The sequence below is a fragment of the Python bivittatus genome, unplaced genomic scaffold, assembly GCF_059951505.1.
Source record: "Python bivittatus isolate LINGU-HERP-01145 unplaced genomic scaffold, Pbiv_v1 ctg000480_np1212, whole genome shotgun sequence".
Classification (NCBI taxonomy): domain Eukaryota; kingdom Metazoa; phylum Chordata; class Lepidosauria; order Squamata; family Pythonidae; genus Python; species Python bivittatus.
Window position 1 is genome coordinate 67706811 of NW_028277075.1, and position 18613 is coordinate 67725423.

The 18613-nt window shown below is 44.2% G+C and overlaps 1 protein-coding gene across 3 annotated transcripts in view; it reads left to right on the forward strand.

Moving 5' to 3' along the window:
* Positions 1-18613, forward strand: part of LOC103063075 (NACHT, LRR and PYD domains-containing protein 12-like) — a 56160-nt gene that overhangs the window by 12107 nt on the left and 25440 nt on the right. For 2 of the 3 annotated variants that reach the window (XM_088146162.1, XM_088146163.1), the window contains exons 2-4: positions 9326-9625; positions 12102-12134; positions 16819-18496. In XM_088146162.1, coding sequence (XP_088002288.1) covers positions 9352-9625; positions 12102-12134; positions 16819-18496 — 1985 coding nt within the window. In that variant the 5' untranslated portion in view covers positions 9326-9351. Of the gene's footprint in view, positions 1-9325; positions 9626-12101; positions 12135-15057; positions 15115-16818; positions 18497-18613 lie in introns of those variants that run through there. The other variant, XM_088146164.1, reaches the window with a different exon arrangement.

The following is an 18613-nucleotide window of genomic DNA, read 5'->3' on the forward strand; positions in this document are numbered from 1 at the left end:
AAAAGACTTCAAGCAGGGACTTCTCTAAGCAGCGTTTTATTTGGCCAAGCAAAAGTCTGGGTGCTCACACCATGCACCAAGAGAGAGCAGGGTGGCACGCCCTCAGAGACAAAAACACAGCCTTTTATAGTATTCTTAAAAGGGCAGAACTAATTAACATTATGATGAAGATGAGGTTTTTTCTCATGCCCTTATATGGTTTGGTTCTCTTTTTCTGGTCAGTCACCTACTAAACATTCCTGACATTCCTTTCCCCCTGACCTCTCCTCAGCAGGTATCAATTTACACAAAGCCCCCTTCTCAACCTTCTGGCTATCATTTTACACGAGGCCCCTTTTCTCAACATTTTACACATACACCTTTTTCTTAATAATCATGTAATCCTTCATTCAATAGTTATTCAGTTTACACATAACCCTTCATTTCCTCCCTTTAATTTGCCTAGGATGCTAAGGGTGTCTGGGGAGTCCGGTTGGACGGAAAACATTTCTGGGACCCTGTGGTCTCATGGCCAGGTACACGTTCCCCTTCTTCTGTATTACTCCTTCTACAGTACTCTGTACTATACTCCTAATTAGGGGAATCAGGCACCGGAGGCATATAAGGCCCAAGAATATAAGTGCACTCACCATTAGGGCTTGCTTCCAGTTATTAAATATTCCTCAGAGCACTCCTTTGGAATCCAAGACTCCTGTTCAAGTCCGCACGGGTACGCGTACCAGTTTTCTCAGATCTGCTGCCAGGAGTCAGTGATTCATTGTCTTATTTCAGAAACTTTCTCTTTTAGTTCCCTGACTACATGCCGAACCACTCCAGATTTGTTGACACAGAAGCAGCACTCTTCCCCAAGGGAGAGGCATAGACCTCCTTTCTCAGCTGTGAGAAGGTCCAATCTTCTCCTGTTCTGGAGAACTATGGCTGCTACTGAATCTAGTTGGTTCTGCAGTTCCCCCAGACTCTGTGCTATTTGGTCCAGACCACTCTGGAAATCTCGTGACAATGTCTGAATTTTCAATACCAATACCAGTGACTATTCTGCTGCCTAAGTGGTTAGCCCCTGTTAGGCTTTAGTTACTCTCCCATCAGGGGCGGTTGCTGGTTGTAATAAATGTAGTTTATCCAGTCCACATTCTTATTTATGGTTACCCACCAAAACAAGAATGATTCAAATCCTGCAGCTATTTGATTCCTAGCCTTGAACTCATCAGGAACTCCCCTGGGTACCCCTATAGCATCAATAGAAATTCTGTCATCAAAAGATGTTGCTAGAGCATCTCTTCTTTAACTCCCTTTCTAGCTACTGTTTCCTTTTTAAATGCCAGGGTAAATGGAATAGCCAATTATACAATTGCACAGGTGCCTGTCCAGAAGGGAGGAAGTCTGGATCTTAAATTTCTTCTCCACAATACCACCATAAATCAGCCCTGGGAATTTTCAGGTTAGAGTAATTCCCATATTCACCAATTATTTTACTTACATTCAGAACATCAGTGCATGTTTCTAATTCTGCTACAGCTGTGGTGAATACTACACCCTGCCTGGTAAGGCATGCCGTGTGGTTCCCATACGCTGCAGAGAATGAGGGTGGCATTTTCCTCTTAAATTCTGTTTCCATCCAAAGGGAAAGGGGACCACTTGGGCTACAGATTTACCAGAGACACATGCATAGCAATTGCTCTTGTTTAAGCTTTTTACTGTATATTTGACCCATTCTACCCAGACATTTGCATCTCCATACTCTGTCTCTATTTCAGTAGTTTGTTGCAGATCAGTTACCTCAATTATTTTTACTCCTACTGGATCACTAGTTAATCTTACCTTAGATCTTGGGTCTGGTTGTCCAACTGTCTGCCTCTGTTCTATGATTATCTGGAAACAACAACCTTGCACTAGTGTTGTCCTGTGTAACCTTAAGGACATCCATACTTCCATCCCAAAAAGTGTGCCATTAGATTTAGTAGGCCTTTCAGGGTCTAATATGAAAGATATTATCACAGGGTTACATTCATATTTCTCACACCAGGGACTGGCAGGCTTTCTATAAAGCTTTGCAGTTAGTCCCCCCTTCCCGGGTCATATGTGGAATTGGTTTCCCATGGACAACCTAATTTATCTTCCACAACACACAGAATCTTATCTGAGGTTCTGAGCTCTCTGTGAGTAATAAGACCCCCTTCAAGACCAGTACACTCTAGTACTTTGCAAGCATCAAATTGAATTACCTGGGGGTTACTGGTTTCCTATATCTGCACTTAATCTTTATCCCTTCATTCCCCTTCTTACCCTGAGTTTGACTCAACATCAGGCTCAGAGGAAGTATCAAATAATTCCACATTTTCACAATTCTCATTTTTCTCCCCAATGATAGTATTTAAATCTATATTATCACACTCCCCTTGGTACACTCAACATGTACCACACAACAATCCACAGAATGAGCACAACAACAATTAGTTATACACTTACAATCACAAAATACACATTCTTACACATTGGTCGTTTCCACACGATCTGTTTCCTCTTTCACTTCTTCCCCACAGAAGAACTGACGTTGCACACAGAAAACCACAATCAACCCGATAATGACTAATAGTACAAAACCCCATCCCCAGGACACCATACTCCAGCATGACTTTATTTTCTCTGGAACGTAAGGTCCATCGGGTCCTCTTAAGGTTTGGATTGCCCACTCAGGTTTTGGCTCTTCCACTGGGCCCTTGACTCTGGTGCAGTGGGTCCACCCTTTTTCTTTTGTCCTTACAGATGTCTCAGTGGTTAGGAGCACTTGGAACGGCCTCCCCACTCTGGTTGCAGCGTGGACTCTTTCCAGGACTTGATCAGGACCCAGTCTCCTGGTTGGATATTGTGGACTGCAAATTCTAAGGGTGGTGTTTGTGCTAGAAGACCTTTATTTCTGAGAAAAGATAAAGAGGACAACCCCAGTATATATTCCAACACAACCATATTTCTTAAGCATTAGATCATCCATTGCTTGTGCCCCCCACCCTTTGGCTTCCTTGATGTAACATTGCCATTAATTCTCTCATAATTTGTTTATTTACCATTTCTCTTCCATCTAGGAGAACCCATTTCCCCATTAACAATTGCATATAAACAATCATGTTCAAGATCTTGGTTCTCTGTTTCTCCTCTCCACAGGAAGGTGGCTGGATTGAGGCAGGAATCAGTCATCAGAATCGCCTCATATTTCAGAATCCTTGAATCTGTAAGCCACCTGCCTGCCCTTTGAGTTAGAATTGTTCTAACTGACCTGGTGGGGGTGCTTACCACCAATGCACCTCCAAAAGTTAACTTTCTGCTTTAAAATAGGCCCCTGGTTGTCACTTACCTCTCCATTTTTGAGCTACGACTCCTAAAGCTGTTCCTCTGTTCACCATGGCAAACAGATGGAAGGGCTTGTTTAGGGACGATAAAGCCAACACGAGGGTAGTAATCAAACTTTGTTTTAATTTATGCACCAATTCTTCCTCCTGAGGTCCCGCCTTTAAATTTTTCAAGGGTTCTTGGTGGGACCTTAAGAAACTCCTGACTCCCCTATTCACCATCCCCAGATGTCATCAGGGGAATGACTCTCTCTCCCCTCTGTGAGACTGTTAGGCACTCGCCTTTGCTTATTTGTTTACCCAAGTTCAGAGAACCAAATAGAACTTGAGATTCCTTGAAAGTAAACAGATATATTTTGGCCAAGACACATCTGGGTGAACCCAATCAACATAGTGGCAATGAATGCTGATTGAATCACACCTTCCAAAAGCAAACATCAGGAATTTATAGACAGTTACAAATGCATTCAGATAGTACATCCCCTCATGCCCATACAAGGGATTTTTGGGATGGTCTAAGGAGGAGTAAAGGTGGGTCCTAAAGAGGTGAATCTAAGTTTAACTTTTTTCTTCTGGTTACCAAGGAAACACCCCATGTCGGTCCTTATCTCTTCTTTGGAATTTGAAACTTCTTCTGCCACTTTTCTTTGCCTGGTACCAGCCTGTAATGAGCTAATTTATGGCTTCAAAGGCAGTCAGGCATCTGGCTAATTGCTTCTAAAGGAAATGGGGTGGGGGGAATGCTGTGCTCTTTGTAAAGCAAGTTAACCCTTTATAAGTAAGATAGAGTGCACTGTTACATGTATGTTTATACATTATGTGAAATATATAGAGAGAGTATAAAATTGTGTATTAAAATAATGCCCTTCAAGATTAGGCTGAAGCTGCCATAGCCTAAAAATGAATCAGGCACTTAAGCAGAGAGGAAAAAGCTAAGAAACATATCTGTAAGATCCCTTCAGGGAGTTAAAGAAGGAAGCAAGTCATTAAGGAAACAAAGGACCTGAACCAGACAAAAGAAGTTGGCCCTGAGCACATGGAAACCCTCACCCCAATCCCGTCAACTTGTAAATCAACCCAGCAAGGACCTTTGGGGATAAAACGGGTCCCAAAGCCCGCCCACTCTGAGTCACCTTTGGATCCAGACTTAGCTGCTTCCCTTCCTCTAGCTAGTGCCTGGCAGCCTAGTTGGGGAGGACCTGGGTAAGTGTGGATGAGCGTGTGTGTGTGTGTGTGTGTGTGTGTATGAGAAAGAACAAATGTACCTTGCAACCAGTAGAGTTTTACTGTTACTTTAAATTCACTGGGTCTCCGTGTATTACAAAGAACCTCTTGTGCCTCAACAGGCTGTGAGTGGGTGAGTGGATGACCATAAGCCAAACCTGGGAGCAGCGTGTGTAACACCTCACCTCCCTTTTAACAAATCCTTTCTGAGCTTCTTTTAACAATTCTTCAAGTGGTCTCTTATCCCAAGCATCTATTTTCTGAATCTTTTTCTGAATATCAGGCCATGCTTTGGTAACAAAATGGATTTTTAACAAACTTTGATTTACTGGGTCCTCTGGATTCATATCAAAATATTTCCTCACGATCTCTCAGACGCTATAAAAACGCTGAGGGTGCCTCTCCTTTTTCCTGTTGTATCTCAAATACTAGGACGTCAACTAGGACCAAGTATATAAATTTGGCCCCAAAACCTGATCAAATTGTTCTGCCAATCCAACTGGATCCTCTATAAGATTCTTCATTTCCTTTTTAAAATTCCTTACTTCTGCAGCCACTTAAAGGGGCACTTACATATCCAATTTGCCCCTGTCCCATAGGTACTTCTCTTAAGGGACACATTGTATTTTTCTCAATGTTCTTAGTTCCAGACGCCAGGGGAAATTAATTAAATCCGTCTGGCATTGTCTTAACTCTTGTTGCAATCTTGGATACAAAGGGGCCGTAGCTGTTTCAGGTCTATCCACGCTCTGCCCCTCCTGATTTGATGGTGATGTTTCTGGAGGTCTTGCGACCCAAGGAGGATTATGGGGAGCTGGGAAATTATCCAGTGGCTCCCAGAATTCTCCTTTTTTACTTCTACTTGTTTACCTTCAGTTTTACTTTTCACCACAAACAGTTCCATTAGAACTCCCTACCCAACAGGAGGCATAGTCTGATTCCTCCTGGGACCAAGGTTTCTTGATATTCACATATATATTTAAAGTCTGACATACCCAATCTTTATCTGACCCAAACCTTGGCCAAAATAGAGCCGGGGTCTGATATTTTCTTTAGTTCACACAAAACATCAGTATTGAATCATCTTTTTCTTATCACCAGACCCCTCCTTCCTTTTCTGAGATTTTTCACATGCACAATCGCTACCTCTCTAGGTAGCATTAATGTCTGCATTTCTGCTAAATTATTTCCCACTGCTTCAAAACTACCTCCTTTCTGATGTCCATCAACATACACTACCGCTATTTCTGTTGGTAGCATAAGGGCTTGCATTACTTCCTTTATCAAGCCCTCATGCACCAATCCCTTTCCTTTACTGGTCATTAACCCTCTTTCTGTCCAGATTTTCCCAAAAGTGTGCACTACACCATAGGCATATTCAGAGTCAGTATAGATTGTTGTCCCTGTTGTCCTTCTAGAAGCAGAAGTAGACCCTGTTGTCCTTCTAGAAGCAGGAGGGCTTGCTTAAGTGCATATAACTCACAGGTCTGTGCAGACCAGTGAGTCAGTAACCTCCCTGCTTCCAGTACCACTCTCTCTCTACCATCAATTACAGCATATCCATTCTGCCTTTTCCCCTTTATTACTCTAGAAGATCCATCTATAAATAGGTGGCATCCCTCCTCTACAGGGTCTGGTTTGACTTTTGTTTGTAATTCAATTACATCTACACAGTAGTGTTCTAGTTCTCTTTCATTTTCATGTTCATTGGCTAAGAACTGGGCTGGGTTCACATTTGGATCTGTAATCAAGATCAAGTCTGGTTTTTCCATCAAAATGGCTTCATACTTTAGGACCCTTGAGTCAGTCAGCCATCTCCTTGCCTTCTGATGCAGAATAGCCCTGACCTGGTGAGGGGTGCTTACAATTAAAGCTCCCCCACAATGTTAGCTTTCTGCTCTCCTGCACCAAAATAGCAGTGGCTGCAACTGCCTGTACACAACTGGCCATCCTCTGATTACTGGGTCCATAATTTGGATAAGAAAGCCACTCTCTCTGTCCAGCCCACGTCTTAGTCAATACCCCCTTTGCTATTCCATTTTCAGTATTTACATATTCACATAAAGCATGCCACTGGAAGTAGTCATTAGACCCATCCTGGGGCCATGCAACTTGTTTGTTTTCCCACCACACATAACAACACAAATTTACCACATTAAAAAGATCACTGTACAAAAACTAAATTATCCCCCAAGGGAACTTGCCAGAGGGGTGCCATTGTAGACGTTGCAGAGACAGAGCGGCCATAAAACTGACCCACTCTGATGTGGGACGGACTGGCACGTTCAACTATATCCCTCAATGGCTGAAATGGCGAAGGGGGGGGGCAAATTCTCAAAAGAAAAACCTGGTGTAAAGTTCCTCTTCTGACTTCCCCTCCGTGGCCAAAGATTAGACAAATTAGTTAAAACTTCCAGATTCAGGGTCCCCCCACCACCACCAGGGAGGTTGCCTGAATCCCAAGAAATACATTGGCCAAAAGGAGTTACAAAAGGTCTTCAGTTTTAGGATATTCCAGTGAGACAAGACACAATCTAAGGGGGTACATAAATTCTTAATTCCTACACTTAGGCTCTGACTTTTGGACAGGCAGGAAATTTTATTTCCCATCGTGACTGTTACTATTGGCCACCGGGGGAGGAGTCGTCTTTCACCCAGATCTGGTCTCTTCCTCGGCTGTGACAGCCTGCCAGCAGACGCTGGTCATTTAAAGGCACCACTCCAGGAATTAAAATACCCCAGTCTACCAGCAGGCACTGGCTGTTTAAAGACTGGCAAGATCCAGACTAAGTAAGTCAAAAAAAAAAACCCCTCCCCCTCTCTCAGGCCAATACTCATGATCCCCAGGAGATTTCTAGGAGCCACTTACAACAGTTGCGTTCAAGGCATTCAAATGCCCTCCCTTTCCAGGGATTTCTCGGGCCGGGGCCTTTTCCCCCACTCGAGGCACCAACGCCCTCCTGCTTGCGGTTTCTGACAGCCAAACTGGCTAACCACAACCCACGGGGAGGATTTCTCGGACCAATCTGATGGGCTAGGGACTGGCCAGGTCCTCTCCTATATGGGGATCCACATGGAGCTTTGATTTCTCACCAGTCACTCAAATCTCACATTGCACGCAGATCCCTAGGGGACGTTTCCCGCGTCTCAGATACACGCACTCACTCAGCACTCCCCCCAATACTTCCCTCTGAAGTATTAACCAGCTCCCCAAAATACTTACACCGTGGGCGCCAAAACCTCTACTGCGTCACCGAAGGGATTCTCACAACCTGTCCAATGAAGATCAAGAAGTCCCTTAACATTCAGGTTCAGACTCGAATCAGGGTCTGCCGGCCCCACCCGGCACGAGGTCGCTGGAAACAAAAGGTCCAGGAGCGCTCATGATCTCGTTACCGGTCTGGGTCGGTTTCCCCTGTGAGTTGTCACTGAAGGCAGAACCTCAACGGGGCTCTGAGGTGGGGGGGGGGGGGGACATTGCCTTCATCAAGTCCCTGTTCGGGCGCCAAAAATGTAAGGTTCACAGCTACCCAGAAAACGTGAAATCAATCAACAGCACAAAACAAAAGATTTCAAGCAGGGACTTCTCTAAACAGTGTTTTATTTGGCCAAGCAAAGGTCTGGGTGCTCACACCATGCACCAAGAGAGAGCAGGGTGGCACACCCTCGGAGACAAAAACACAGCCTTTTATAGTATTCTTAAAAGGGCAGAACTAATTAACATTATGATGAAGATGAGGTTTTTTCTCATGCCCTTATATGGTTTGGTTCTCTTTTTCTGGTCAGTCACCTACTATAAACATTCCTGACATTCCTTTCCCCCTGACCTCTCCTCAGCAGGTATCAGTTTACACAAAGCCCCCTTCTCAACCTTCTGGCTATCATTTTACACGAGGTCCCTTTTCTCAACATTTTACACATACACCTTTTTCTTAATAATCATGTAATCCTTCATTCAATAGTTATTCAGTTTACACATAACCCTTCAGCGCAATCATAATTTCAAAGATTCACTGAATGAATGGTTGGATAGTAAGGACTACCTGTATCTTTTATCACTGCAGTCAAAACTTTTTTTTTATTTATTTATTTATTTATTTATCATATTTATATCACCGCCCATCTCACACAAGATGACTCTGGGCAGTGTACAATAATTAAGAAAATAAATAAAAACAACTACACTTAAAAAAAACTGTAAAAAAACTGTAAAAACACACAAGATAGGAGGGGATAAAAGTAATAATGGAGCCATTGTAAAATCTGCCTGGCCCCCTGGGAGCACCAGGCCTGATGACATAGCCAGGACTTGTGGAATGTTAAGAGGGGTGGAGTTAATCTCACTTCTGGGGGGAGAAGATTCCACAAGGTGGGCCCCACAGCAGAGAAGACCAGCCTCGTGGGATTCGCCAAAAGTAATTCTCTAGCAAACGGGATCTGCAGCATGCCTTCTCTGCCAGATCTGATGGGACGGGCAGACTTTTAATAAAAATATTATTTTAAAAAATAAACAATACTTTTTGCATTGGTCCTTCCCACTTTGATGGCACTGTCCTACCAGTGTATCTTGCCTTTGCAAAAACTGTCATTTTAAGAACTTATTTCTTTGAAAATATTCTGTTCTAAAACTATTATGCTATAGGTAGCATACATTTGTGAATGTGCTATCACCCTCAGTGTGAAGATAGAAGAGACTATAAACTTCAACCTGTATTTTCTAAGAACAATATCTTGTAACTGTTTCCTTTTAATTTTAGGTCAGATATAACCCATAGTACTCAACATGGACAGCCATGTGAAAGTAAAACTTTACAGAGCATTGGATCAGCTCCTTGAGGATCAGTTTGAAGAATTTAAGTGGATGCTAGAAGACATTGACTATGATGGAAAACCCAACATTCCTAGAGGTCGTTTGGAGAAAGCTGATAAGCGAAAAGTTGTAGATCTCATGATTCATAATTATGGAGAAGATCTTGCTCTGGAAGTCTGCATTAGTGCCCTTGAAAAAGCCAATATAAGAAATGTTGCTGCAAATCTCAAAGAAAATACACCAAGAGGTAAAAGCCAACATATCACATAATATACTGTTCCCATTTTAGAGGACAGTCTGGATATTAAGGCCCATCTGGATTGAAGAAGTTGCTGAATTTGGTCTCTCTGACTCTTGTCTACTTGGATAGTCCGTGATTCCCTGGGAATTCAGATGGGGGTTTTGCCTGCCAATCTGAGATGCTAATTTTATTGAGCCTAGAATCTAATAGCAAGAAAGCATCTGCTCTATCACTCCACCTTTGATTTTTCCTATTACTGTCAAAGTAAAGTGATAAGCCAAGTTCAGACAAATTTGGTCCATAGGTCTAAAGTTAAGGGAGGTCTTATTAAAACTGGGTTAAGTCCCTGTCTTTTCTAACCATATTTCTAGGTGTGTTGAAAGGAAATGATACAGGTGGTGCTGCTAGTGAGGGAGATCTCAGGGCATCTAATGTCACATGGAGCCAAAGACAAAAGATCATCATTCTCTCTCCCAGGAGCACTGAGGCAGGCCCACGGTCCGTCTGAAAACTGGGGGCAGGGGCTGGCAAATGACCCAGACAGACAAGCCTTCTTGTGATGTATGCTGAGCCTAGAAGCCCGGTAGATCTCCTTCAGACAATCTTATGAGTAGGGAAACTGAATATTTGGGGTGTGGGCTTAGAGCCTGTCTTAAAGGCCCTCCTCAGAAAACATATGTGCTGACTCTGCGAGCTCACTTGGACTCTCCCTTAAGTGGAAAGCTCAACTGGTGGCCAAAAGGGCTTTTGACTTGTATAGGATGGTGAAGCAACTGCAGCTGTATCTTTAGACTGGATCTTGGCTCAGTTATTTGTGAGTTTCAGCTTAGGGTGGGAAGGGGTGTAATGTAATAGCCTCCTTTCCAAGACAATCTGGAAATTTCAGTTGGGGCACAACATGGCCACAGAAAGGTTAACGAGGGTAAGGTGGTCACTGCAGGCATTCACTGCCCTGATTACTGATTTGAGACGAAAGATCATTTTCAGCCTTTTTACATCTTGACTTCAGAAGGATTTTCCATTTGTCAGTTCAAGAGAGAAGGCCTTGTCCTCCTTCTGGAAGAAGTTGCTCTCAACTTTTCTCCAGTCTTCAACCCCCCCTCCCTTTTTTAGGGAAAGTTAGGGAGGTATTAAAGAGTAAGGGATTAACTGGATCCAAGCCAATCATACGTCAGACCTAGTCATGAAAGAGAAACATTATTGGTCATTCTGGTTGATGGTCCTATTAGATCTCTCGGCAGCGTTTGAAACCATTTTCCTTGGTCTCCTCTGGACCGTCTGCCAGGGCTTGTGCTGGCAGCATCATTTTATGGTAGTTCCACTCTTACCTGAGTGAGTAGCTCAAGTCAGGAATCACAGGGGAAGTGTGCCTGATTTCACAACCATTCCTATAGGAAGTGCTACAGAACTCAGTACTTTTTGCTATAATATTTAACATCTGAATGAAGCTGTTGGGTGAGATCATTGTAATAGTGAGGTGTCATTAGAACTGACAATGTCCAAGTACACTTTGCACCCTGAGCTGAAAAGAAATGCCCCTGACAGCCAGAACTGGCATCTGATGACTGGATGAGGTTTGAAGAGGGAGATGGGACAAGGTCAAACTAAACCCTTCCAAAACTGTGTTCCTTGTCAGTAAGCACCTGGGCTTTCCAGTAACTCCAGGCCTGGTACTTATTCTAGATGAGGTCATGCTCTCCCTGAAGGCCTTTATCCATGACTTGGGGGTGCTCCTGGAGTCACAGCTCCTGTGTAAAGATCAAGTGAAAACATTGGCCAGCTGGATCCTTGCCCGGCTTTGCCTGGTGTGCCAGTCATGGTCGTGCCTCAGCCAGGATTAATGAGATTTTAACTCACACCCTGATTAGCCCGTAGTTGGACTAGGACACACACACGAAATGATAGAGCCTTTGGAGATAATCCAGAAGCTTCAGTTGCTCTATAATGCAGAGGTTGCTGATGGGACTGCCCTGCCTTTGCAGAGTAACACCCATGTTGAAGTTGCTGGCCTGACTTCTTATTAGCTGCCAGGCCCAACTCAGAGTGTTAGCGATTTCATATACAGCTCTTACGGTACAATCGCTGCCTTGCCACAGTATCCTCTGTTTGCCTAATCCTCGCAGTGAGGCTCATGGGACTTGGATGAGGTGGGTGGCCTTCTCTGGGGCAGACCCTGTGTTAGGAAACTTGCTTCTCCCAGAGGTCCAAATGGCACTTTCTCTTTTTGTATTTTGGGACATTGGGAAATCCTCCTTATTTCATCAGGCATTCAGCTCCATTTGGCTGTGTGTGCTCATCTGTACATTTTTGTCTTTATGTATCTACACATGCATGTATATAATTTTTCTGTAGGAATACTTCTTTTTGCTTCATTTTTTTTTCTTTGTGCTATACAGCCCAGAGTTGTTTGGGGAAAGGTGGTGGTTTTAATAAATGGGGTGAATAAATAAGTAAATACATTCCAGTCTATTTTCCATTTCAGATGTTGTTCCTCACCAAAGGCCAGATTCATCCGGTAAGCCAACAATTATTCAAAGGATGTCAGGTTCAGCCCAAGTAACACATCGAGGCCTTCCAGTGCAGTACAGTTCCTTTATTGACTATTACCTAATAGACAGAATCTCGCCAGACTAAACTTATCTACAGCTACTAGTGAATATACTTGTGAGACTCTAGGGAGCAGCCAGCCTCCTCCTCTTTGCATTCCCACAGTCTTGTTACGGGCTGAGGAAGTGCTTGCCCTGGAATGTCCCTCCCCCCTCCTGACAACCTTGAAGCTCCATTCCAGAATCTTCCCCGCTCAAGCCCCCCCCCCTTCAAAGTCAGACTCCCCCTGAGTTCTCATGGTAGCTGGGCAGCGTTGGTAGAGATGAAAGCACAGGTGTGCTGCTTCTCTCCGGGCTCCCTGGCACCTCCCCAGCTCAGGCTGTTGGTTCTGCAAAACAGCTACATCGTTATTAGAATCAGCCCCCCTCCCCTGTTGGAAATGCAAACCAGAAGTTTAAGGCTGAGGACCTTCTGCTCCCGGCCTCTCCAGCCCCATGGCCCCCACCAAACCTTCCACAATTGCACCATTGACCTCCTCTTCCTGCTCCTGAAAGGCCAGAGACTCGGGAAGCTCGCAAGGTCTTCGTTTGCCAGGCAAATGGTGATGAAAGTCATGGACCAACTCCAGGGCGTGCACATTCCTTGCATTCTCCCAGGAACACTCTGCCTCTGGGTAGCCCTTCCAATGAATCAGATATTGAATCCCCTTCCCCCTCATTCGGGAGTCCAAAATTGCTTCCACCTCATACTCCTCTTCCCCTTCAACTATGATCGGGGGGGGGGGTAGGGGGATATGGGACCTCAAGGCACTTGGTGGGGCCTCCTTGACTAGCAAGGAATGGTGAAAAGCAGGATGGACTTTTATCGAAGCTGGTAGTTGCAAATGGAAGGTCACCGGGTTCAGTTGCTGAATGACATTAAAAGGTTCCACAAATTTAGAGTCCAACTTCTTAGATGGCCTGGTGGAAATTAGAAAGCCACACCTTGTCACCCACTGAAGTCTCTGGGCCCCTCTGCCTGCGCACATCGGCTGCTCTCTTGTACACCTCCTTCGTCCTTGACAGCTGCTCCTTCAATAGCTCCTGTGCTGCCTGCTGCTGAGAAACTGTGCTGTGCTTGGCACTGCACCCTGCCGAAAAGCTGTTGGCAACACTTGAGGGGTTACACCATACAGCGCTTGAAATGGTGACATTCCAGTTGAGGAGTGCACTGAACTATTATATGAGAACTATGGCAAGGGAAGAAGAGCGGTCCAGTTGCCTTGGCTGTGGTTGCTGTAGCGCCTCAAATACTGCTGCAACACCTGGTGAGTCCTCTCCGCCTCTCCTTTCATAGCAAGGTGGTGAGCGGAAGACATGTGAATGCAGACCTTCAGCAACTGGAAAAGGGCCCTCCAGAACTTAAAAGAGAACTGACTACCTCTGTCACTTATTATTCAATTAACCATCCCTCTATACCTAAAGATGTGGTCCAAAAAGAGCTGTGTTGTGGCTTATGGTATAGGCAGTCCTTTGCATGGTATAAAATGAGCCACCTTAGTAAATAGGTCTATCGCTACTAATATAGATGTATATGCCTTCACCGGTGGCAGGTCATTGATAAAGTCTATTGAAACTATATCCCAAGGCTGAGGAGGGGTGTCTAATGGCTGCAAAAGCCCAGCTGGCCTCCCACGGAGGGGCTTAGCTCATCTGCACATGTGGCAAGATGCCACATAGTCTCTAAAGTCTGCAGACATCTTTGGCCACCAATATTCTCTTAGAGTCCTGTGAAGCATTTTGAAAACGCCCCCGTGGCCATCTGTCTCATTATCATGGCAAAGCCGTGGCAAAGGACGGTGTGCATGGGGGCTCCTCCTCTAGACCCTTTCTCCGAAGTCTGTGGGTCTGGCTTCTTAGGCACAAAAAATGTGGGAGCTGAAGCTGGTGATTGTGATAAAACCTTTCTTTAGATTCACATCCAGGTATTCCTTGAGAATAGCTAACTTTTTGGCAGACATGGGATATTGCCGCTTGACTGGAATCTTTGCCCCTGGCTTCAGATCAATCGTGCAATCACAGTCTCCATGGGGGGGCGTGGTACTGCAATAGCTGTCTCCTCTCCAAAAACATCTGGCAGGTAAACCCCCTCCCTCTGTCTGGATGTTTCTCTTGTGACTGGAGAGAATGGCTCCCTGTGCCTCGTGGTACTTGCAGTCAGGAGAGGCAAATGAGAGCGTCCCTGCACTCCTATTATAGTAGGGTTGTGAAGCTTAAGCCAGGAGGTGCCCAACACTACTGGCACCTGTAAGGACGTAGTTACATAAAGGGCAACAGCTCTGTATGGTCATTGACCATTAACTGCAGCGGCACCTTGACCTGCACCACAGGACCCATCTTAAACAGTTGGGCATCTGTAGTTTCTACCTCCATGGGCTTCTTTAAATCTACTGTGACCAACTGCCATTTCTGCACTGCCTGAATATCTATGAAATTAGTGGTAGCCCCCGAATCAACAAGAGCCTCTAGGTCTATCTTGCGGCCAGAATCTAAGGTTACTTAATGGGAACAAGAAAAGATGCCTGCCTGCTGTCTCCGGAATGAGCCCTCCTTATCTGCTTGATGGCCTCTCTTGCGAGCTCTGAGGAGAGGGACCTGGCAAGTTTCCCTGCTCTGGTGCTGTGGCTGCAAATGTGCACCTAGCTGAGGTCTGCTCCTGGCGCATGGCTCTCACCGCTATGTTCCTGGCCGGGCATGCCCTTGCCACATGCCCTGGGGCTCTGCAGTAAAACAAAGGTTTAGATCCCTCCTCTTCTGTCTCTCCTCCACAGAGACTGCCTTTCATCTGCTCTCCCTCTCTGGGATCAGCGGCTGCTATAGGAGGAGGAGGGAGAGCCGCGAGAGGAGATCGGAAGGCGCCTTGGCTCCTGCTAGCTTGATAGTGCTTTAAGTCCTCCAGCCTGGTGTCAGGTACCACACACTGCTGATAAAGATCATCCAGTGTATTTGGGACACCCTGTTTTATCAGTTCACTCTGAAACTCTGGGTCCAACACCTCCCAAAATGGGTCAGTGAGAGCCACATCATTCCAGTTGACATCTCCCACCCACAGCTTAAATTCTGCAATGTATAATCTTATACTTCTGTTGCCCTGCTTGAGCTTCCGAATGTCCCAACTGGCCGTGTTTCTCCAAATGGGATCTCCAAAATGCCCTCTAAAAGTCCTGACAAAGGTCTGATAATTGTTGAGCACCAGATTGTTAGCTTCTATCAAAGGTGTCGCCCATTTGGCAGCAGCTCCCTTTAGCAAATTCAGTGCAAAGGACCCCAAAGGTCTGTAGGAAACTCCACCGGCCTGCTGTCCATTAAAAACTCACACTGCGCCAGGAAGGTTTGTAACTTATCCACCTCTCCTCCATACTTCTCAGGCATGCTTCTATGGGAACGCAGCAGGACCGGTGGTCCAGCCACAGCTTGTTGAGCGGTCTGCCCGAGTTCTTGTGCCAATTGCATCATCGTGGTCCGCAAATTATTGATCTGTGTGTCCATTTCTTGTTGATGCTGTAACAAGGCCTCTGCCAGATGCTGCAGAGTCAACGGAGCTCCCTGGGGGTCTGAAGCCATGCTTAAAATTTCCTCCCTCACAGCGGGAGTATGAGTCTGGCGAGATTGATGTCAGGGTCAGCCCAAGAACCACATCGAGGCCTTCCAGTGCAGTACAGTTCCTTTATTGACTATTACCTAATAGACAGAATCTCGCCAGACTAAACTTATCTACAACTACTAGTGAATATACTTGTGAGACTCTAGGGAGCAGCCAGCCTCCTCCTCTTCGCATTTCCACAGTCTTGTTGCAGGCTGAGGAAGTGCTTGCCCTGGAATGTCTCTCTCCGCTCCTGACAACCTTGAAGCCCCATTCCAGAATCTTCCCCACTAATGCCATCCATCACAAAGGATCACTGATTTATGTTCAAAGATAATTCTGCATTGGTTGTGTATTCCCACCTGCCCCTGCCCCTGCCCCCTTGCAACTGTGCAAGAATGTGTTAGAGATATTGGTCACCCAAAAAACTCTAATGGTGAAAAGTCCAGGATGATTTTTGCAGTGTTTAACATAAGGAAAGAGAAAACAGTATCACAGCAAAGGAAAGTCATGCCTTAAAACTTTTCAAAGGATTCTGAAAATTCATTTGCCAACACAGCAGTGAATTCAGAGGAACAAATCCAACCCTATGTTTCAATGCCACATTACAGGTCCAAATCATATTCTGAAAATCAATTCTAATTTACAGTCTAAAATGTTTAAGACTGAAATGGCATAACAACTTATCTAGGAGTAAATCTGTTAGAGAGATTTATTTAAATGAGATGTATTTCTAAGTAGAATTAAATTGCAGTTTGCTGCAAGGAAGATCATACGATTCTATTGTCTAAAATGTATTTTTGTACTCATGTGCAAATCATTCAATAAGCCAACCTTTATTGTGCCAGTTATCCCACTGGAACTGTCTAGTTAGCTTCCGAGCATCCATGCCAAGATTTCAAGCATTGAAACTGCTTTGCATCTTCAAGGAGCAGATCCATCGAGTGTTTTGCAAAATGCTTCATAGAATAGCTTGTGCAGGCCTTGTTTTAAAGCCTTCTAATGTCTTATGCACTATGTCCTTCTTTTAGGCTACAAAAGGCATATTAAAATAAAATTTCAAAGAATAAAGGATCCTAATTCTTGTCTTGGTGAAGATTTGCATCTAAATGAGAGATACTCAAAACTAATCATCATAGATTGTCATCGATCTGAAAAAGCAAGAGAGCATGAAATTAGGGCTTCGGGAAAAAAGCATGCTGAAATCATGAAAATGAGATCCAGTTCTTCTGCCACCATTGAAAACCTATTTAGCCCTGACAAACATGGACTAATTCCACAAGTGGTTGTGTTGCAAGGAGCCGCAGGAATCGGCAAGACCATGACAGCAAGAAAAATTATGCTTGATTGGGCCTCTGAATACCTTTATCAGGACATGTTTAACTACATTTTTTATATTCATTGCAGGGAGATGAACCTCCATGCAGACTCAGAGAAGAGTAGTGTTGTGGAAATAATTTCTAAACAATGGCCCAACAGTCATGCAACGAAAAACAGAATTCAAGAGATACTGAATGATCCAGAGAAGCTCCTGTTTATAATTGATGGGTTTGATGAATTAAGATTTTCATTTGATCAGCCTGAAGCCCAGCTTTGTACTGACCCTTGGAAGAAGGAGCCAGTGAGAATCCTTCTGAGCAGTTTATTTAAAAAAAAGCTTCTTCCTGAATCCTACCTCCTAATCACAACAAGACCCACAGCTTTAGAGCCTCTTAGGCGTTGCTTGGAGTGCTTGCGTTGTGCTGAGATCTTGGGATTTTCAGTGGAGGACAGGGTGGACTTCTTCCACAGATTCTTTGAGAATGAAGAACACGCAAAACTAGCTTTCGGACTTGTAAAACAAAATGATACCCTTTTTACCCTGTGCATAATTCCCCTTGTGTGTTGGATTGTCTGCACCGTGATGAAACAAGAGATGGAGAGAGGCAAGGATCTCCAGAAGACAACATACACCCTCACTGCAGTCTATATGCTGTATCTCTCCAGTTTGTTAAAGTTTCACCATAAAGAATCTAAGCAGGATGTCCGAATAAATGTGAAAGGCTTGTGCTCTTTGGCTGCAGAAGGAATCTGGAAACAGAAAATACTCTTTATGGAAGAAGACGTCAAGAAGCACAATTTAGATCAGGAAGACTCCCTCCCCCTCTTTCTGAATGAGAGCATCTTCAAAAGGGACATTGATTGTATTCAAACCTACAGCTTCATTCACTTAAGCTTCCAGGAGTTTTTTGCTGCTTTATTTTATATTCTAGAAGAAGGAGAGAGGCAGCCTTCTGAAAATCTCAGTAAAAATTTGCAGACACTATTAGAACAGGCTCTACATGAAAGGCGTGATTTAACAATGACAGTTCGCTTCCTCTTTGGTTTTTTAAATGAAGAAAAAAGAATGACACGGTTAAAACAAGAATTTGGATGGAAAATTTCTCCTAAGAATAAGGAGTTCTTAATAGCCTGGCTGAAAAATTACAATAATGAAAGGATTCTGAAAGAAGAAATATTTAGTTATTTATATGAGACACAAGATGACAATTTTGTAAAAAATGCATTGTATAATGTGACTACAGTAGATTATGTTTTCAATTCCGTTATGGAATTGATGATCCTGGCCTATTGTATACAACACTGCCAGAATTTGGAGGATCTCCATGTTGGAGGCGCTAGTATATTTCTAAATAAGAGAGAGGAAGAAATATTTCCATTAGGAAATGAGTAAGTATTTTTGAAAGTCTGATGAACATTTAATTCAGTTTATGATCCTGGCACCACTGTTCTCTAACCTGCCATCTTAAATATAACAATAGGCTAGAAAAAAGGCCACTTAGTAGT